General features: G+C 37.4%; 1 protein-coding gene and 1 non-coding gene across 2 annotated transcripts; both read right to left on the bottom strand.

The window, feature by feature from the left end:
• Positions 1 to 6,006: 6,006 nt before the first annotated feature.
• Positions 6,007 to 6,114, bottom strand: LOC130978382 (small nucleolar RNA R71). The gene has a single exon (XR_009086028.1). It is a non-coding gene; the product is annotated as a small nucleolar RNA R71 (small nucleolar RNA).
• A 10,825-nt stretch (positions 6,115 to 16,939) lies between these two features.
• LOC130973375 (glucan endo-1,3-beta-glucosidase-like) lies at positions 16,940 to 20,299 on the bottom strand. The gene is made up of 3 exons (XM_057897858.1): positions 19,096 to 20,299; positions 18,127 to 18,427; positions 16,940 to 17,316 (listed from the first exon to the last, which is right to left on the bottom strand). Exons 1-3 carry the CDS (start codon positions 20,143 to 20,145, stop codon positions 17,132 to 17,134), a joined length of 1,536 nt encoding a protein of 511 aa, XP_057753841.1. The 5' UTR covers positions 20,146 to 20,299; the 3' UTR covers positions 16,940 to 17,131.
• Positions 20,300 to 20,880: the final 581 nt, after the last annotated feature.

Here is a 20,880-nt window from a genome sequence, read left to right as displayed (position 1 = left end):
TCCTGAATGCAATGGACAGTGGCGCACTCCTTGTGGTGGTGGAGGAGATCGAAACCTAGGGTTGTATTTTTGGGATAGGGAAAAATGATTGAAACCTTATTGAGAGTAGAAGAAGAACTAGCTGAACGCTTTCTTTTTTTCCCTTCACATCAAACGACGACATTTTTGTTAAACCGGCCGAGTTCCGATTCGATCCAACCGACCAATTCTTGACCGGTTCAACAGTTTATAAATGAATTTGAGATCTCCGATTTCTAACTCTAAACCAAACCATGTTGCTATCCGGCTCGCGATTGAACTGGTCTGACTGGCCGATTCGATCCAGTTTTCAGAACTATAATTATAACTGAGTTTTATTTTTCTAACAAATAATAATCAAGTTATATTTTTTGTCTAGTATATACAAATACCTTTACACACACTATTCTAATTAGGATGCAATGTAATTGGCACTGGTAGAGACAAGCCTCATCCAAAAATGATAATTTAGATATGTAGTATTTATAAATTATTTATCTTAAAAACTTAAATTTATAAAAAAATATATAAATAATTATATTTTTAATATGTCTTTTATGTAAAAGTCTCAAATAGTCCATATTTTTTTCTTTTTAGTTTGTTTAATTTAATGCTTAATTTTTTAATAATAATAATCAAATTCATTTTTTTTAGTCATAAAAATTCTATCGTATTATGTATATATATTTAAAAGTTTTAAGTTGATAAAAAATAATAAAAAAATATATTAGCAATTATCTCTCTCTAATACTCATTTTGTCCCAAACTCCAACATACACCCGTTTTATTTAGGTCAACTAAATTTTAAGTCTCCTACATACACTCAATCACACAAAATAAGAAAAGAGAAAAGCCAGCTTCTTTTATTAAGCTTGACTCAACTTGGTTTTAATTGAAAATACATTATATTTAATTATTTAATTGTTGTGTTGCTGTAATTGTCAATGTAATATACAGATGAATTAGTTAGTCAGAAATAAGTTAAAGTGAATAATTAGAGAATGACACGTTGGACAATTCAGTTAGGGAACTAGGTTAGTAGCCTCTGTATATAAGCTTCACAAGGTCCACAAAATCTTGAAGAAACTTCTAGATCTTGTACTCAATGCATGAATAAGAAAACTCTCCCTCCTCTGTTTCATATAAGTTTCTCTCTATGTTAGTTTCAATATAGTGCAGTGAGCCATTGCCATTGCAATGCAGCTACACCTTCTTTCTCTTCTTCTTCGATTGATTCTCATCTCTCTGTCTTACCTAATCTTTCTTCTCTTTTCTTCAACTCACACGATAGAGCTTATGAGAACGTTATCATTTGTGCATATTCTCAACGCATGAAATGGTATGTTCCGATCACAAGTTCTAGAGAAGAAGACTACTCAGCATTGATTCATCTTCTACAATGACTTAGTAGCTCAAGAATGTGATTCAAGCGGCAAGCACTCAAAGCCCCATGAATCCAATTACAGATCCTACCAGTCCCTTCTTTCTACATCCTGGAAAAAGTTCAAGTACTTTGAATAACAAGAATTATAGCAATTGGACACGCTATATACGAATGGCTTTGTTATTGAGGAACAAGTTAGGTTTTGTGGATAGTTTTTTACCAAAATCAGCTCACGATGATTCCACATTCAATGCATGGGATCATTGTAACAATCTTGTGGTTTCTTGGTTCACTCTCTTATTGAGTCTGGAGATAGCAAACAGTGTCGTATGGAATGGAATAGCCTACGAACTTTGGGAAGAATTAAAGAAAAGGTTCTATCAAGGCGATGTGTTTCAGATAGCTGAGTTGGATGAAGAACTTTTCACCTTCAAGCAGGGTGATCTTTCTGTCATGTCCTACTTCACGAAGCTGAAAGGTATTTAGGAAGAATTGGAGGATCTTCGACCAATACCTGTTGCATGTGCAGGATCCTTTAGCTGTGTTTGTGGGTTGAAAACTATAAGAAGTTATAGTGATGATACATTTGTTGTAAGATTCCTTCGAGGATTGATACTCAGTGGTTCGCTCCAATTTGATTATGATGAAGCTCTTACCAACTGTTGATGCTACATTTGCTTCACTCTTACAACAAGAAAGACAGCTTCATGGAACAAATCAACTCGATCAGAAACCTTTGCTCAATGCCGTTGATAAGCAAGCCAATTTTTCATCAGCTTTCCATGGAAGAGACCGCGGACGAGACAATAGAAGTGGTAAAGGTAGAGAGCTTTTGGAGGAAAAAGTCATGGAAAGCAATGCTCTTTTTGTGGAAAAATGGGTCACCTTGTTGATACCTGCTATAAGAAGCATGGCATGCCTGATGAGCGGATAATTTGTACGCTTTTTGGCATTGTTTTTAGTATGTTTTTAGTAGTTTGAGTTGAGTTTTTAGTATATTTTTATTAGTTTTTAGTTAAAATTCACTTTTCTGGACTTTACTATGAGTTTGTGTGTTTTTCTGTGATTTCAGGTATTTTCTGGCTGAAATTGAGGGACCTGAGCAAAAATCTGATTCAGAGACTGAAAAGGACTGCAGATGCTGTTGGATTCTGACCTCCCTACACTCGAAGTGGATTTTCTGGAGCTACAGAAGCCCAATTGGCGCGCTCTCAACGGCGTTGGAAAGTAGACATCCTGGGCTTTCCAGCAATATATGATAGTCCATACTTTGCCCAAGATTTGATGGCCCAAACCGGCGCTCAAAGTCACCTACAGAAATTCCAGCGTTAAACGCCGGAACTGGCACCTAAATGGGAGTTAAACGCCCAAACTGGCATAAAAGCTGGCGTTTAACTCCAAGAAGAGTCTCTACACGAAAATGCTTCATTGCTCAGCCCAAGCACACACCAAGTGGGCCCGGAAGTGGATTTTTATGTCATTTACTCATCTCTGTACACCCTAGGCTACTAGTTTTCTATATATAGGACCTTTTACTATTGTATTTGACATCTTGGTAGCTATCAGCTAATTTTATGCTATCTTAGATCATTTGGGAGGCTGGCCATTCGGCCATGCCTAGACTTTGTTCTTATGTATTTTCAACGGTGGAGTTTCTACACACCATAGATTAAGGTGTGGAGCTCTGCTGTACCTCGAGTATTAATGCAATTACTATTGTTCTTCTATTCAATTCCGCTTGTTCTTTGTCCAAGATATCACTTGTTCTTCAACTTGATGAATGTGATGATCCGTGACACTCATCATCATTCTCACTCATGAACAAGGTGACTGACAACCATTCTTGTTCTACAAGCATACGAGGCTTAGTGAATATCTCTTGGATTCTTTAACCGGAATCTTCGTGGTATAGGCAAGAACTGATGGCGGCATTCAAGAGAATCCGGAAGGTCTAACCTTGTCTGTGGTATTCTGAGTAGGATTCAATGATTGAATGACTGTGACGTGCTTCAAACTCCTGAGGGCGGGGCGTTAGTGACAGACGCAAAAGAATCACTGGATTCTATTCCGGCCTGATTGAGAACCGACAGATGATTAGCCTATGCTGTGACAGAGCATCAGGGACGTATTTTCACTGAGAGGATGGGAGGTAGCCATTGACAACGGTGAAACCCTACACGAGCTTGCCATGGAAAGGAGTAAGAAGGATTGGATGAAGACAGTAGGAAAGCAGAGAGACGGAAGGGAAGGCATCTTCATGCGCTTATCTGAAGTTCCTACCAATGAATTACATAAGTATCTCTATCTTTATCTTTATGCTTTATTCATCACCATTATACATTTGAGTCTGCCTGACTGAGATTTACAAGGTGACCATAGCTTGCTTCATACCAACAATCTCCGTGGGATCGACCCTTACTCGCGTAAGGTATTACTTGGACGACCCAGTGCACTTGCTGGTTAGTTGTGCGAAGTTGTAGTGATCACAATTTTGTGCACCAAGTTTTTGGCGCCGTTGCCGGGGATTGTTCTTGTGTATGGACAACTGACGGTTCATCTTGTTGCTTAGATTAGGTATTTTTTCAGAGTTCTTAAGAATGAATTCTAGCGTTTCAAGGTGATGTTCTTGTCATCACCAAAGCTGATTGATCATCATCAATTTAGCTCTTGAATGTAATGTCCTGCTGAAGCTTGGCTAGCTATGTCTAATTCCTTTAGACTAAAGCTTTAGACTAACATTGCATGATTCCTGGAATTCTCATTAAGAATTTTGATACCTTTATTTTCTCTTTCCACTTAATTTTCGAAAAAGCACAAAAAAAATTACAAAATCATAAAATCCAAAAATATGTCTTGTTTGAGTCTAGAGTCTCATCTTAAGTTTAGTGTCAATCGCATGTTTTTTTGTTCTTATTGTATTCATGCATGTGTCTTCATTGATCTTCAAGTTGTTCTTGATGATTTCATTGCTCTGATCTTTGAATTCTATTGACTTGAGTGTTTTGTTGTTTCTCATGTGCATTATCATCTTGTTAGTGTCAGTAGTATACAAACTGCTAAGTTTGGTGTCTTGCATGCATTTGATTTTAGTTGCATTTTAATTATTCCTTATTATTAAAAATCCAAAAATATTTTTAATTTGTGTCTTTTCAAGTCAATAATACAGAGAATTGAAGATTCAGAACATACTGCAGAGGAATCACACAGAAAAAGCTGGGCATTCAAAAATGCCCAGTGAAGAAGACAGACTGGCGTTTAAACGCCAGCCAGGATGCCTGGCTGGGCGTTTAACGCCCAAAAGGGTATAGTTTTGGGCGTTAAACGCCAGAATGTGCACCATTCTGGGCGTTTAACGCCAGGATGGCAAAGGGGGAAGATTTTGTTTTCAAAATCAATTTTTTTTCAAGTTTTCAAAGTTTTTCAAAATTAAATCTTTTTCAAATCATATCTTTTCAATCAAATGTTTTCAAAATCAATTTCTTTCCTTTTTCAAAGATACTTACTAACAATTAATGATTTGATTGAACATTTTTTGCCTTTTCTGTTGAGGAAGGTTTTATGTTTGAATCATATCTTTTCTTGTTAGGCAAGTCATTAATTTTTAAAATCATATCTTTTCAAATTGTTTTCAAATCATATCTTTTAAAATTGTTTTCAAATCATATCTTTTTAATCACATCTTTTTCAAAATAAGTTTTCAATCAAATCTTTTTAATTTCTAATTTCAAAATCTTTTTCAAAAATCACTTGATTTCTTTTCCACTCTTATTTTCGAAAATCAATTAAGTGTTTTTCAAAATGTTTTCAAAATCTTTTACTTAAATTTTTGAAAATTACTTCCCTTCTTCTCACATCCTTCTATTTATGGACTAACACTATCCCTTAATGCAAAATTCGAACTCCATCTTCTTTGATAAGTTCGAATTTTCTACCTCTGTCTTCCATTTTTCTTTTCCTCTGACACCTCAAGGAATCTCTATACTGTGACATAGAGGATTCCATATTTTCTTGTTCTCTTCTCTTTCATATGAGCAGGAACAAAGACAAAGGCATTCTTGTTGAAGCTGACCCTGAACCTGAAAGAACCTTGAAGAAAAAGCTAAGAGAAGCTAAGGCGCAAATCTCTATGAACGGAGGTGGTTGTCAGGCGCACGTTCATAGTTGAGGACCTAACAGAAATCTTCAAGAAAGAAGAAACCATGGCAGCCGAAAACAACAACAATGCCAACAATGCAAGGAAGGTGCTGGGTGACTTTACTGCACCTACTCCCGACTTCTATGGGAGAAGCATCTCTATCCCTGCCATTGGAGCAAACAACTTTGAGCTTAAGCCTCAATTAGTTTCTCTAATGCAACAGAATTGCAAGTTCCATGAACTTCCATTGGAAGATCCTCATCAGTTTTTAGCTGAGTTCTTGCAAATCTGTGACACAGTCAAGACTAATGGGGTTGACCCTGAGGTCTACAGACTGATGCTATTCCCTTTTGCTGTAAGAGACAAAGCTAGAATATGGTTGGACTCTCAACCTAAAGAAAGCCTGGACTCTTGGGAAAAGCTAGTCAATGCCTTCTTGGCAAAGTTCTTTCCACCTCAAAAATTGAGTAAGCTTAGAGTGGAAGTCCAAACCTTCAGACAGAAGGATGGAGAATCCCTCTATGAAGCTTGGGAAAGATACAAACAATTAATCAGAAAGTGTCCCTCAGACATGCTTTCTGAATGGAGCATCATAGGTATTTTCTATGATGGTCTCTCTGAACTATCCAAGATGTCTTTGGATAGCTCTGCTGGAGGATCTCTTCATCTGAAGAAGACGCCTACAGAGGCTCAAGAGCTAGTTGAAATGGTTGCAAATAACCAATTCATGTACACTTCTGAAAGGAATCCTGTGAACAATGGGACTAGTCAGAAGAAAGGAGTTCTTGAGATTGACACTCTGAATGCCATATTGGCTCAGAACAAGATATTGACTCAACAAGTCAATTTGATTTCTCAAAGTCTGTCTGGAATGCAAAATGCACCAAGCAGTACTAAGGATGCTTCATCTGAAGAAGAAGCTTATGATCCTGAGAACCCTTCAATGGAAGAGGTGAATTACCTAGGAGAACCCTATGGAAACACCTATAATTCTTCATGGAGAAATCACCCAAATTTCTCATGGAAGAATCAAGAGAGACCTCAACAAGGTTTCAATAACAATAATGGTGGAAGAAACAGGTTTAGCAATGGCAAGCCTTTTCCATCATCTTCTCAGCAACAGACAGAGAATCCTAAGCAGAACCCCTCTGACTTAGCAACTATGGTCTCTGATCTAATCAAAACCACTCAAAGTTTCATGACTGAAACAAGGTCTTCCATTAGGAATTTGGGAGCACAAGTGGGACAGCTGAGTAAGAAAATTACTGAACTCCCTCCAAGTACTCTTCCAAGTAATACAGAAGAAAATCCAAAAGGAGAGTGCAAGGCCATCAACATGGCCGAATTTGGAGAGGAAAGAGAGGAAGTGGACGCCACTGAGAAAGACCTCAGTGGGCGTGCACTAGCCTCCTCTGAGTTCCCCAATGAGGAACCATGGGAATCTGAGGCTCAAACTGAGACCATAGAGATTCCATTGGATTTACTTCTGCCTTTCATGAGCTCTGATGAGTATTCTTCCTCTGAAGAGGATGAGTATGTCACTGAAGAGCAAGTTGCTAAATACCTTGGAGCAATCATGAAGCTAAATGACAAGTTATTTGGAAATGAGACTTGGGAGGATGAACCTCCTTTGCTCACCAAAGAACTGGATGACTTGTCTAGGCAGAAATTACCTCAAAAAAGACAAGATCCTGGGAAGTTTTCAATACCTTGTACCATAGACACCATGACCTTCAAGAAGGCCCTGTGTGACTTGGGGTCAAGTGTGAACCTCATGCCTCTCTCTGTAATGGAGAAGCTAGGGATCTTTGAGGTACAAGCTGCAAGAATCTCACTAGAGATGGCAGACAACTCAAGAAAACAAGCTCATGGACTTGTAGAGAATGTTTTGGTAAAAGTTGAAGACCATTACATCCCTACTGATTTCATAGTCCTAGAGACTGGGAAGTGCATGGATGAATCCATCATCCTTGGCAGACCCTTCCTAGCCACAGCAAAGGCTGTGATTGATGTTGATGGAGGTGAACTGATCATTCAAGTGAATGAAGAATCCTTTGTGTTTAAGGCTCAAGGATATCCCTCTATCACCATGGAGAGGAAGCATGAAGAGCTTCTCTCAATTCAGAGTCAAACAGAGCCCCCACAGTCAAACTCTAAGTTTGGTGTTGGGAGGCCACAACCAAACTCTAAGTTTGGTGTTGAACCCCCACATTCAAACTCTAAGTTTGGTGTTGGGAGGTTCCAACATTGCTCTGAGCATTTCTGAGGCTCCATGAGAGCCCTCTGTCAAGCTACTGACATTAAAGAAACGCTTGTTGGGAGGCAACCCAATGTTACATTTTGACTATTTTCTTTTGTTATTTTATGTTTTTTGTAGGTTGATGATCATGAGAAGTCACAAAATCCATTGAAAAAGCAAAAACAGAATGAAAAACAGGAAGAAAAATAGCACACCCTGGAGGAAGAACTCACTGGCGTTTAAGCGCCAGTGAGGCTAGCAGTTGGGCGTTTAACGCCCAGTCTGGCACCATTCTGGGCGTTTAACGCCAGAAAGGGGCACCAGACTGGCGTTAAACGCCAGGAAAGGGCAAGAACCTGGCGTTAAACGCCAGGAATGGGCACCAGCCCGGCGTTTAACGCCAGATTTGGCACAAAACGTGATTTTGATCGCCATTTGGTGCAGGGATGACTTTTCCTTGACACCTCAGGATCTGTGGACCCCACAGGATCCCCACCACCCATCTTTCTCTTCACCACCCACATCCATCCTTCATAAAACCCCACCTACCTCACCATTCAAATTCAAACCACTTTCCCTCCCAAACCCACCCATACATGGCCGAACACAAAGCCATTCCCTTCTTCCTCATTTCTTCTTCTTCTACTCTCTTCTTTCTTCTTTTGCTCGAGGACGAGCAAACCTTTTAAGTTTGGTGTGGTAAAAGCATTGCTTTTTGTTTTTCCATAACCATTTATGGCATCCAAAGCCGGTTCAACTGAGAAGGCATGACCTCAAGCCCATCACTAAGAAAAGGGTGGAGCACCAAGAACACTCCATTCTCCTCCATGAAATTAGAGAAGATCAAAGAATCATGAGAGAGGACCAACAAAGACAAGGAAGAGACATTGAGGAGCTCAAGCACTCCATAGGATCTTCAAGAGGAAGAACAAGCCGCCATCACTAAGGTGGACCCGTTCTTTAATTTCCTTATTCTTTGTTTTTCTGTTTTTCAAAATTTTCATGCTTATGTTTATCTATGTTTGTGTCTTATGATCATTAGTGTCTTAGTGTCTATGCCTTAAAGCTATGAATATGAATCCATCACCTTTCTTAAATGAAAACTGTTTTTATTACAAAAGAACAAGAAGTACAGGATTTCAAATTCATCTTTAAAACTAGCTTAATTAGTTTGATGTGGTGGCAACACTTTTGTTCTCTGAATGTATGCTTGAACAGTGCATATGTCTTTTGAATTTGTTGTTCATGAATGTTAAAATTGTTGGCTCTTGAAAGAATGATGGAAAAGGAGACATGTTACTGAGGATCTGAAAAATCATAAAAATGATTCTTGAAGCAAGAAAAAGCAGTGAATACAAAAAAAAAAGAAGGAGAAAAACAAAAAAAAAAGGGAGAAAGAGAAAAAGAAAGAAATAAAGTTGTGATCCAAGGCAAAAAGAGTGTGCTTAAGAACCCTGGACACCTCTAATTGGGGACTCTAGCAAAGCTGAGTCACAATCTGAAAAGGTTCACCCAATTATGTGTCTGTGGCATGTATGTATCCGGTGGTAATACTGGAAGACAGAGTGCTTTGGGCCACGGCCAAGACTCAATAAGTAGCTGTGTTCAAGAATCATCATACTTAACTAGGAGAATCAATAACACTATCTGGATTCTGAGTTCCTAAAGAAGCCAATCATTCTGAATTTCAGAGGATAAAGTGAGATGCCAAAACTGTTCGGAGGCAAAAAGCTACTAGTCCCGCTCATCTAATTTGGAGCTAAGTTTCATTGATAATTTGGAGTCTATAGTATATTCTCTTCTTTTTATCCTATTTGATTTTCAGTTGCTTGGGGACAAGCAACAATTTAAGTTTGGTGTTGTGATGAGCGGATAATTTGTACGCTTTTTGGCATTGTTTTTAGTATGTTTTTAGTAGTTTGAGTTGAGTTTTTAGTATATTTTTATTAGTTTTTAGTTAAAATTCACTTTTCTGGACTTTACTACGATTTTGTGTGTTTTTCTGTGATTTCAGGTATTTTCTGGCTGAAATTGAGGGACCTGAGCAAAAATCTGATTCAGAGACTGAAAAGGACTGCAGATGCTGTTGGATTCTGACCTCCCTACACTCGAAGTGGATTTTCTGGAGCTACAGAAGCCCAATTGGCGCGCTCTCAACGGCGTTGGAAAGTAGACATCCTGGGCTTTCCAGCAATATATGATAGTCCATACTTTGCCCAAGATTTGATGGCCCAAACCGGCGCTCAAAGTCACCTACAGAAATTCCAGCGTTAAACGCCGGAACTGGCACCTAAATGGGAGTTAAACGCCCAAACTGGCATAAAAGCTGGCGTTTAACTCCAAGAAGAGTCTCTACACGAAAATGCTTCATTGCTCAGCCCAAGCACACACCAAGTGGGCCCGGAAGTGGATTTTATGTCATTTACTCATCTCTGTACACCCTAGGCTACTAGTTTTCTATATATAGGACCTTTTACTATTGTATTTGACATCTTGGTAGCTATCAGCTAATTTTATGCTATCTTAGATCATTTGGGAGGCTGGCCATTCGGCCATGCCTAGACTTTGTTCTTATGTATTTTCAACGGTGGAGTTTCTACACACCATAGATTAAGGTGTGGAGCTCTGCTGTACCTCGAGTATTAATGCAATTACTATTGTTCTTCTATTCAATTCCGCTTGTTCTTTGTCCAAGATATCACTTGTTCTTCAACTTGATGAATGTGATGATCCGTGACACTCATCATCATTCTCACTCATGAACAAGGTGACTGACAACCATTCTTGTTCTACAAGCATACGAGGCTTAGTGAATATCTCTTGGATTCTTTAACCGGAATCTTCGTGGTATAGGCAAGAACTGATGGCGGCATTCAAGAGAATCCGGAAGGTCTAACCTTGTCTGTGGTATTCTGAGTAGGATTCAATGATTGAATGACTGTGACGTGCTTCAAACTCCTGAGGGCGGGGCGTTAGTAACAGACGCAAAAGAATCACTGGATTCTATTCCGGCCTGATTGAGAACCGACAGATGATTAGCCTATGCTGTGACAGAGCATCAGGGACGTATTTTCACTGAGAGGATGGGAGGTAGCCATTGACAACGGTGAAACCCTACACGAGCTTGCCATGGAAAGGAGTAAGAAGGATTGGATGAAGACAGTAGGAAAGCAGAGAGACGGAAGGGAAGGCATCTTCATGCGCTTATCTGAAGTTCCTACCAATGAATTACATAAGTATCTCTATCTTTATCTTTATGCTTTATTCATCACCATTATACATTTGAGTCTGCCTGACTGAGATTTACAAGGTGACCATAGCTTGCTTCATACCAACAATCTCCGTGGGATCGACCCTTACTCGCGTAAGGTATTACTTGGACGACCCAGTGCACTTGCTGGTTAGTTGTGCGAAGTTGTAGTGATCACAATTTCGTGCACCAATGCCCCTCACCTTAAGCAACGCATGATTCAATCCACAAACAGAATCACTGCCAAGATCGACAAAGTTGATGGCAGTAATACTCTCGGGTTGTACAAGGACAGTAATGATTCAAGTGCATCATTTACCATGGGGCAAAAGGAAGCTATATTGGCACTCCTACATCAGCAGACAACAACTAATCCTCAAAGTATGAATCAATTTTTTCTGGCCACAAATAATCACCCTTCTCATGAAGGTAACTCAATGGACATGTCTATTTCTTCACCAAAGAGTTTTGACTCTTAGGTCATTGACACAGGAGCGACAGTGCATGTTACTTTTAATATTAATGCATTTTATTCATACAAACATATTGAACCCATTAGAGTCAAGTTACCAAATTAATGCATCCTTATCGCATCCATTTCAGGTATTGTAAAATTTTCAAACTCATGGTATCTCACTAATGTTTTATACCTGCTTGAATTTGCATTAAATCTCATTTCAGTCTCATGTCTCATTAAGTTAATTATTACCAATTCATTTTTAATAAATTTGGATGTGAGATACAAGACTACCATACAATGAGGAGGATTGGAGCAGTTGATCTCAATGGAGGTTTATACCAATTAGCACAATCATATTCTTCACATGTTACAGCAAACGTACTAAATGTTTCAATACAATCACTTGCATTTTCACACACTGATCCTAATGTGCTTTGGCACTTAAGATTAGGCCATTTACTTTTCAATAAATTGTTGCATGTATCTGAATTGTATAATTCAATTCAGAACTTTAGTTTCAATAAACAAGTTACTAGTCATCTTTGTGACCTCTGCCATTATGCCAAGCATAAACGCAAACCATTTCCTTCAAGTTCATCCAAATATATTGCATTCTTTGAACTAGTCCATGCAGACATTTGAGGTCCTATAAACATTACATCTGCAAGTGGCCATAAATATTTTCTTACTTTAGTTGATGATTACAGCAGGTTCACATGAGTTTTTTCCATGCAACTAAAATCAAAAACTGCTGTCATTATTCAACTATTTTTTAGTTTTTTAAAAACTCAATTTGGAAGTGACATTAAATGCATTAGGTCTGATGATGGAAAGGAGTTTCAATTGCAGCAATTTTATAAATCAAAAGAAGTTTTACACCAAAATTTCTACGTTGAAACTCCTCAACAAAACAGTATTGTGGAAAGAAAACATCAGCATCTTTTACAAGTGACAAGAGCAATTTTATTCCATTCTTCAATACCAAATTGAATCTGGGATTTAGCACTACTTTATGCTTTTGAGATCATTAACCGTGTTCCAAGCACATTACTAAAACACAAGTGCCTCTTTGAGATTTTACATAATTCACAACCTGATTTTTCAAAATTCAAAGTGTTTGGATGTTTGGTTTTCATTTCAACACTTACGGCTCAAAGAAGAAAATTAGATTTAAGATCTAGAAAGTGTGTGTTTTTTTGTTTTACACAAGGCACCAAAGGATTCCTAGTGTTAGATATTAAAATTATTGAGCTACTTGTGTCTAGAGATGTAACCTTCTATGAACATGTTGATAGAGGAGAATTGCACCGGTTTGGATTTTTCCACTTAAAATAACTTCCGTTGCAAGTATAGACCAAACCGGCAACCAACTCCCACCATCAGAGTTTATTTTCAAATAAAAATAACTGAGAGTAATTAAACTTCGGGTCCTCTTCCCTAAGAACTAGTGACAATAAGAGCATAATTTTGGTTGTGAGATCAAGAGGGTTTCCAATGATTGAAGCAAACGATTAAAGGAATTAAAGAACAATCAAAATTACAATTAATAAACTAATAAAGGAATAAAATAATTATTTATGTAATATGGACAAGTAAAGCTTTAAAATGATGAAAATGTGGTTCAAAACATAAATAGAACCTTGACTTGGGATGAGTTACAGAATCCCTTCCTTGCCATAACCACAACTATGATAATTATGATGGATTAATTTCACCTAGTCAATTCTTAACATCGAAGAGTAGGTCAAGTGATCATAATTGTTATTAATTCACGAATCCTAGCTAACTTACTAATTACCTTAGTAAAAAGCTAGCGTTGGTGGAAACAATAATAACTAACAACTCAAGAATTATCACTAAATATCGAACATTATGACTCTAGTATCCCATATACTCATTTTTTCCAAACCAAGTAATGCAAATTTATCCCATAATCAAAATTGGCATTTTCATCAAACACATGGTAGGCATATTCACAAAATATGGCAAAATTAAAAAAATGTTTGAAACTATGAGCAATAAATGATCAAAATTAACAAGGGTAACTCAAACAAACATATAATAACCAACAATCATCAAATTCACCAACTAGAAATCAAAATTGAAAAATCATATATGTGTTGATAAAGGAAATTAAAATGTAAGAAAGTGTAGAACAAGTAATGTAATAAAAGAGAAAATTAAGAAATATTTACAATAAAAATAAGCAAGAATTCAAGATCAAAATTGGAAAATATAAACTTGTAGTATAAACTCTAATTAAACCCTAAAAAAATTGCTAAGCTAAAACTACCCTAAACTGCCTAAAAATATGCCTAAGTGTCTTGTATATTGTATGGTATGAATGTGTGTGTTGCTAGCTTCCTTATATGCTCCAAGGCCTTTAGAAATGGGCCAAAAAGCTTCCCAAAACGCGAGCCACATGACTTTTTAATGAAGCCACGTGCTGAGACTTGTGCGTACGTACAGGTTTGTGCGTACGCACACGTGCTGATTTCCTCTTGTGCGTACACACAGGATGTTGTGCGTACGCACACTTGGCTGTGTGCTTCTTCTTTGTTTTTTTCATGTTTTCTTCTAATTGCATGCTTCTCTTCCACTCTTATCAAGCCATTCCAACCTATTATATTTGAAATCACTCATAAAAATATTAAAGTATCGAACGGAATGAAAGTGAAATAAAATTGATTAAATTAAGCACAAAATAGCATGTTTTCACAATTGGACATAATTTAGAGAGAAAATACAAAACATGTTATTTAGTTGAATAAATGTAGGTTTAAATGATGAAATCCACCTAAATCAAACCAAAATTTATCATCAAATATGAATTCATCACATGTCTTACCCTTTACATCTATTACATTTAACACTACAAATACCATGCATATACCCACACTAATTGGCACACACAACCCTACCTTTGATACACTCTTTGTTATTATCCAACACCCACTTCACACTCACATTTGGCTCCACTAAGTCACATACCATAAGAATCTTCAATTGCACAAAATCACCAAGAAGCATCATCACAACATCAACTTACACACTCATCACTTCATCTCACTCACACGCCTCAACAAGTTCAACTCCACAAAATCTTCGAAGGTCCACAAGAGAACGTAAATCACCCTCTCACTTAAAGGATTTTTATTGTTTCCAAACCTCCTTTGATCAAGCTGCCACATCCCATATCAGGTATCCAATTTCTAGTTACCTTTCATATCATAATTTGTCTCATACTTATCACACACTAGCTGTGGCCATTAACACTTCACCTTAACTGAAACACTATGAAGAGGCAGTTGCCCAACCTTGTTGGAAAGAGGCAATTTCAGCTGAACTTGTTGCTCTAAATGCAAATGACACATGGTCTCTTACTACTTTACCTCTCGAGAAGAAAACATTGGCTGCAAGTGAGTGTTCAAACTCAAATTGAAGCCCGATGATTTAGTCGAGAGACACAAGGTGAGACTAGTTGCTAAGGGCTATACTCAGCGGGAAGGATATGATTTTTTTTACACTTACAGCCCTGTTGCTAAGATAACCACACTCAGAATTTTGCTTGCCTTAGCTACTGCCAAGAGATGGCACCAGCAACAACTCGATGTAAACACGGCGTTTCTCCATGGTAACTTAGATAAAGAAGTCTACATGCAAGTTCCTGAAGGCCTCGATGTTCCCGATTTCAAAATGGTTTGTAAACTTCAAAAATCATTATATGGCCTGAAATGTCAAGTTGACCTCTAAACTAATTAGTCTCGGTTACTCTCAATCAAAGCATGATTATTCCTTGTTCACAAAAGTTTTCAATGGTCAATTCACTGCAATCCTTGTGTATGTTGATGATTTGGTTCTCACAGGTGATAATATTACAGGAAATTTAGCATGTCAAAGTTGAATTATATGAAGCTTTTAAGATCAAAGACATTGGTAGCCTGAAATTTTTTCTAGGACTTGAAATTGCTAGGAGCAGTAAAGGCTTGGCCATCCACCAACGAAAGTATGTTATAGACTTTTGGAGGAGTATGGAATGACTAATTATAAGCCAGCTTCAACCCCAATAGACTATTCGACAAAATTAACAAAAAATTCAGCACTAGCTTATAGTGATATCCCTTCCTATAGAAGACTCATTGGTCGCTTGGTGTATCTCACACAACCCTTCCAAACATATCCTTTGCAATTGGAAAGCTTAGCCCTACCTAGATTGCCCAATGATTGCTCATTATCAAGTTGCGATTCGTGTCCTCAAATACTTTAAGCAATCTCCAGCTACTTTTTTTTTTTTTGTCAAGTCCAGCTACTTGTCTCTTCTTTGATGCAGCATCTGACCTAATGCCTTCTGGATATTCTGATGCAAATTGGGCCTCTTGCTCAGATACAAGCCGCTCTGTCTCAGGATACTGCTTTTACCTTGGCACGTTTATTATCCGAAGCCGAATAAAGAGTTCTGTTATATTGCTACTAACTCAGTACTGAGTGAACAAAACACATTGAAGTGGATTGTCACATAGAAAGAGAGAAGCAACGGCCTCATCAAACATCTTCCAAGTTCCAATCTCTTTCAAGGATCAAAATACAGATATTCTCGCCAAGCCACTAGCGTTAGGTCCATTCAACGCAGGTTTCGCCACGTTGGGATTGTTGGACATCTTTAATCCCAACTTGAGGAGAAATGTATGATTTATCTACTTAATTTGTTCTTGATCAGCCTTCAGTGCTTCACGTTGCCACTACTTATCAATAGCTAAAGCTACTACCGTTTTTACAGTTTTTTTTTTCTTTTTTCTTTTTTCTTTTTCTATGTCAATGGTTCAAGGTTGTAAGTTGTCAATTTTGATGCCAACATTGACAACTTAAGGGAGAATGTCAATGTAATATGTAATTGAATTAGTTAATCAGAAATAAGTTGAAGTGAACAACTACAGAATGACACGTTGAACGATTCAATTAGAAAACTAGTTTGGTAGCCTCTGTATATAAGCTTCACAAGGTCCACAAAATTTTGAAGAAACTTCTAGTTCTTATACTCAATGCATGAATAAAAAAACTCTTTCTCCTCTGTTTGATATCAATTTTTCTCTATGTTAGTTTCAACAGTGATAAATCCAGCTCGTGTTCGGTATTCCAATTGTGCCAATATGATTTGAAAAATATTATATGCACCTCTGGTCGTCGCAAACAAATACTTGAAAGATCAAACCCTTTCTCAGTCTTAGAAAAGCTAACAGTTCTATTGATAATTAAGAATTTCATATTTAAATCAGCTCACAAAGGAAAAAAAAGAAAAGTTATGAATAGTTTAATAAATAAGAAGGAATTAGACAACAGCCTGCTAATTGTCAGTCTCAAATTTCCCTGTTTTATGCCTCTTTCCTCCATTCGTGGCCGGTGGCTCCATGGATGCCCAATCGAACCATATATGATTAACGTTATGGCCGAAAGAATAATCAATTTACCTTATAATATAATAAGGTTAACAAGCTAATTGATAATGGGAGAGAATTGAAGCCAACCAGGAAAAAAAAGCCTCACACTTCTAACCCTAAACCTAGGTACTAACTACTAAGCACTCCCTGGACCCTATGCAAATCCATAACATTATTAGAATGACATAAACAATAATAGAAAAAAAACACTCAGAAAACAAAATAAAATAGTATACATATGAAATAAGAAATCACATGATTAATTAGTATTGAAACGCCAAGTTTAATTGAGTCACCAGAATCGGACTTTCTCGCCTTTAACCCCGCAGCTGGTCCTTCAGCCGCCGCAGTAGTGGTGGCAGTAGTTGCATACGGATATGTACAAGTGTCATAACCTGTCACATCAGCCAATATTATATTTATATTCAATAATAATATTTTTTTATGAAATTTTACGCGTAACTATTTTAAATATTATTATATAATAATTTAATTAAATATATTAAAGTATTTAATAATATTAATTATTAATTTTATATGATGACAAATATATGTATAATAACATATATATATATATATATATATATATTAATTTAAACAACCACTCAAATAAAGACGTTTAAACGTCTTTTTTTAAAGATATTTTTTATTAATTAAAGTTTAATATATATAATTAATTAAGTATTATTTTTATCAAAATTATGTTAGATAAATTAATTTAACCAAAAAAATAATAAATTAAATCTTAAACCAGTTTAAATTAATATTATTTTTCATCGAAAATGACTAAAATATTCTTATTTTATATATATATATATATATATATATATATATATATTGAAAATTCTAAATTCTAACCCTATAATTGTAGAGAAGTAAGAGACTAGAATTTAGAATTTTTAAAATTAATATATATAATAAGAATATTTTAGTCATTTTTATAATTAGAGTATTGTAGTCATTTTCTATAAAAAATAATATTAATTTAGACTAATTCAATATTTGATTTACTATTTTTTCAATTAAATTAATTTGTCTGACCTAATTTTGATAAAAATAACATAGTTTAATCGATTATATGCGTTAAATTTTAGTTAAAAAAATATTTTTAAAAAAAGATATTTTAAACTTTTTCATCTCAGTGGCTCTTTTAATTTTTTATTCACATAATATTTTTAAAAAATTATTTTGTTGATAGCACTTACTAGGGTCGGTGTAAGCAATAACTCCAGTGTTGCCAAAATCACAGTCAAAAGCGTGGCGACCAGATGCCTGGAAGTAAGCGTTCATGGCATATGCGGCATGTGACCTCACCGTATTGGGCTTGAAGCAAGGCCCACCATCCTTTATGGGCCCACAATCTATTCCACTGCTACAAGCAAAGTCAATATTGGCCTGTAACTGTTTCTCGCTCGCGTTTGTTTTCGGCACGCACCACTTCTTTGAGCTCGAACCTACACCAGAACCCGATGATGAAGGTCCTTGTGCCGCTGTGGGTCCCATTGCCTGCACCGTTTCACATCCCACTGTTATGTTATGTTTTAGCATGTGCCTTTTCACCTTTCGACCCCCCGAATCAAAAAAAGCGGGTCATCTTTTTAACCTTTTGCTACCAAATGCAAATAATTATTTATTTCCATATCAATTATATAACCACTGTTACAACCAATGTACTAATGATAACCTATATTTTAATCAAAAAATAAAAATAGATTGAAAAACGATAGATTCTCTCATCTGTCACCTAAAAGATATGCTATATGCTGCTGTTCCCTTCAAATTTCTAAGCAAAAGCTGGCAACCTACTACTGTATAAAGCACAGTAGCACACTACTAAGTTTGCACCCAAACTAATCCTTTTTTTCTCTCTCTCTCATGTATCTTCTAGTATGATAACACTGATCTATCTTAAAATTGAGTTATATTTAAGAGTTTTATTTAAGGATAGTTGTTTGATTACTTAAACAAATAAGTGAGTTAATCATTCAATCAATCTATGTTAATTATACCCACACTAATCTTTATTAACTACTAATTAATCAGTAACCACCACCATTATTAACCTATCGTCAAAAGCGACGTAAAAAGTAAGAAAGGAGACAAGTAGTACTATTCCATCAGCAAAAAGTCTAAAACAGAAGCTATCATCATTGAATGCATGGAAAAATGCGTACCTCTCGGTGGGTCAAAAGGCCAACCTCATAAACGGGTTTCAAATCGGGTTTAAACAACCCGTAATTCTGCTCCGAAATTGTAGGCTTAAGGTTTTCATTGAACAAAGAGAATACAAAAGTCTCGAATGTCCTATTAGGCATAAGGGGAGTACCCTTGCCAGAATTAACATGCCTAATGAGATTCCCGTTATACGACGCGGCATTGTCTAAACCAACACCGGGTTGACCCGGATCACCCGCTGAGGGCCAACCCGTTTCCGCCACCACAAGCTCCACGTCATCATATCCCAACTTCTTCATCGCAGAGAAAACCGCGTCCATCTGAGCGTCAAACATGTTCGTGTAGTTCAAACCGGTTACGGAATCCAAAACGCCACCGTTTGGTTTGAACAGAGCCCAGTTCAAGCTATCTGGTCGGTTCGGATCGATTCCGAAGAACGGGTATGGGTTGACAAGGAATGGTGATTTCGTCTGGCGGAGGAAGTCGAGCATTGGCGCGAAGATTGCTTTGTCGTAACCGGGTCGGAACTGACCCGAACTGGGAGGCTCCGATGAGGTTAAGATTCCGAGGGAGTGTGGTGTGGAGACTTGGACGGTTGTGATGTTTGCGAGGGTTAACGCTTGGTGGAGGGCTTTCATGGCAGGAACGGTGTGTGCGATGAGGTCCTTGTCGGAGGTGGCGAGGATTTCGTTGCCGACGGCGATGCGGTTGATGGCGGTTTTTGGGTGGAAGGGGAGGATGTTGGTTGAGACCCATGACTGTGCTGCTGGGAGCTTCGAGAGGTTGGGGATGTCGCCATTTCCAACTGTGACGGTTATGGAGATTCCGGTGCTGGCGAAGGCGCGGAGGATGTCCGGGTTGGTGTCGAAGATTTTGATGCGGTTGATTGTGGTTTGGGATCTGAGGAAGGTGGCTACGGTGGTGGGGGGAGGGAGGTTGTCGGCGACGGTACCGTAGTTGACGCCGATGGTGGCGGTGGTGGCGGAGTAAGAGGGAGTGAAGAAGAGGAAGGGGAGTAGTAGAAGGTGTAACAGTAGTGGTAATAACATGGTGGTTTGAGAGAGAGAGAGAGAGAGAAAAAGACAAATAAGATTAGTGAGGGGTTATGGCTTCTTCTTTCTTCAACTCAAGTACTCAACACCTAGCATATAGTTCTATGGTTTTCGTTTCACTTTGAACTTGTTTGGTTTCTCATTTTTTATTTCATTGGCGTCTTTCAATTAATTGACAGTTACCTAGATCAAATATTCTCATTCAAGATTTTTATTGCCAGTTTTAAGAATTCTGCCAATGTATTTGTAAGAAGAGGATTCCTGTGCAAGATTACAAGAGAGTAAATTATCCAACTAAGATGAATAAAGGATTTCAATAGGGGGCTAATTTATTTGAATATGAAAGTTTGATGGGTGTTACGCTGGGTTATGGAGTTAATAGGGGTTTAACAAGAGTGTGACGGCGTTTAGCTGACAGATTGAAATCGGACGGTTCGATTTCTTGCATGGGGTTAGGGGACACAAATCGGACCGTCCGATTTGTGTGAAGTGAAGCTTGGTGTATAGAAATCGGATGGTACGATTTAAGGAAGAATTCAAATAAGAACCAAAATCGGACCCACCGATTTCTAGGTTCAAAAAACTTTAGGCGGGCTCGTTAGTAATCGGACCGTCCGATTTCTTTATTCCAAAAATTACGAATGCTCATGCATGCGGTCGGACGGTCCGATTTGAGTGTCATATATATATATAGATTTACCTACTCAACCCATTTCATTCTTCTTCTTCGCC

Source organism: Arachis stenosperma, chromosome 4 (assembly GCF_014773155.1).
Source record: "Arachis stenosperma cultivar V10309 chromosome 4, arast.V10309.gnm1.PFL2, whole genome shotgun sequence".
Lineage (NCBI taxonomy): Eukaryota > Viridiplantae > Streptophyta > Magnoliopsida > Fabales > Fabaceae > Arachis > Arachis stenosperma.
The sequence above is the reverse complement of the archived record's forward strand: the minus strand, read 5'-3'. Positions and strand labels throughout refer to the sequence as shown.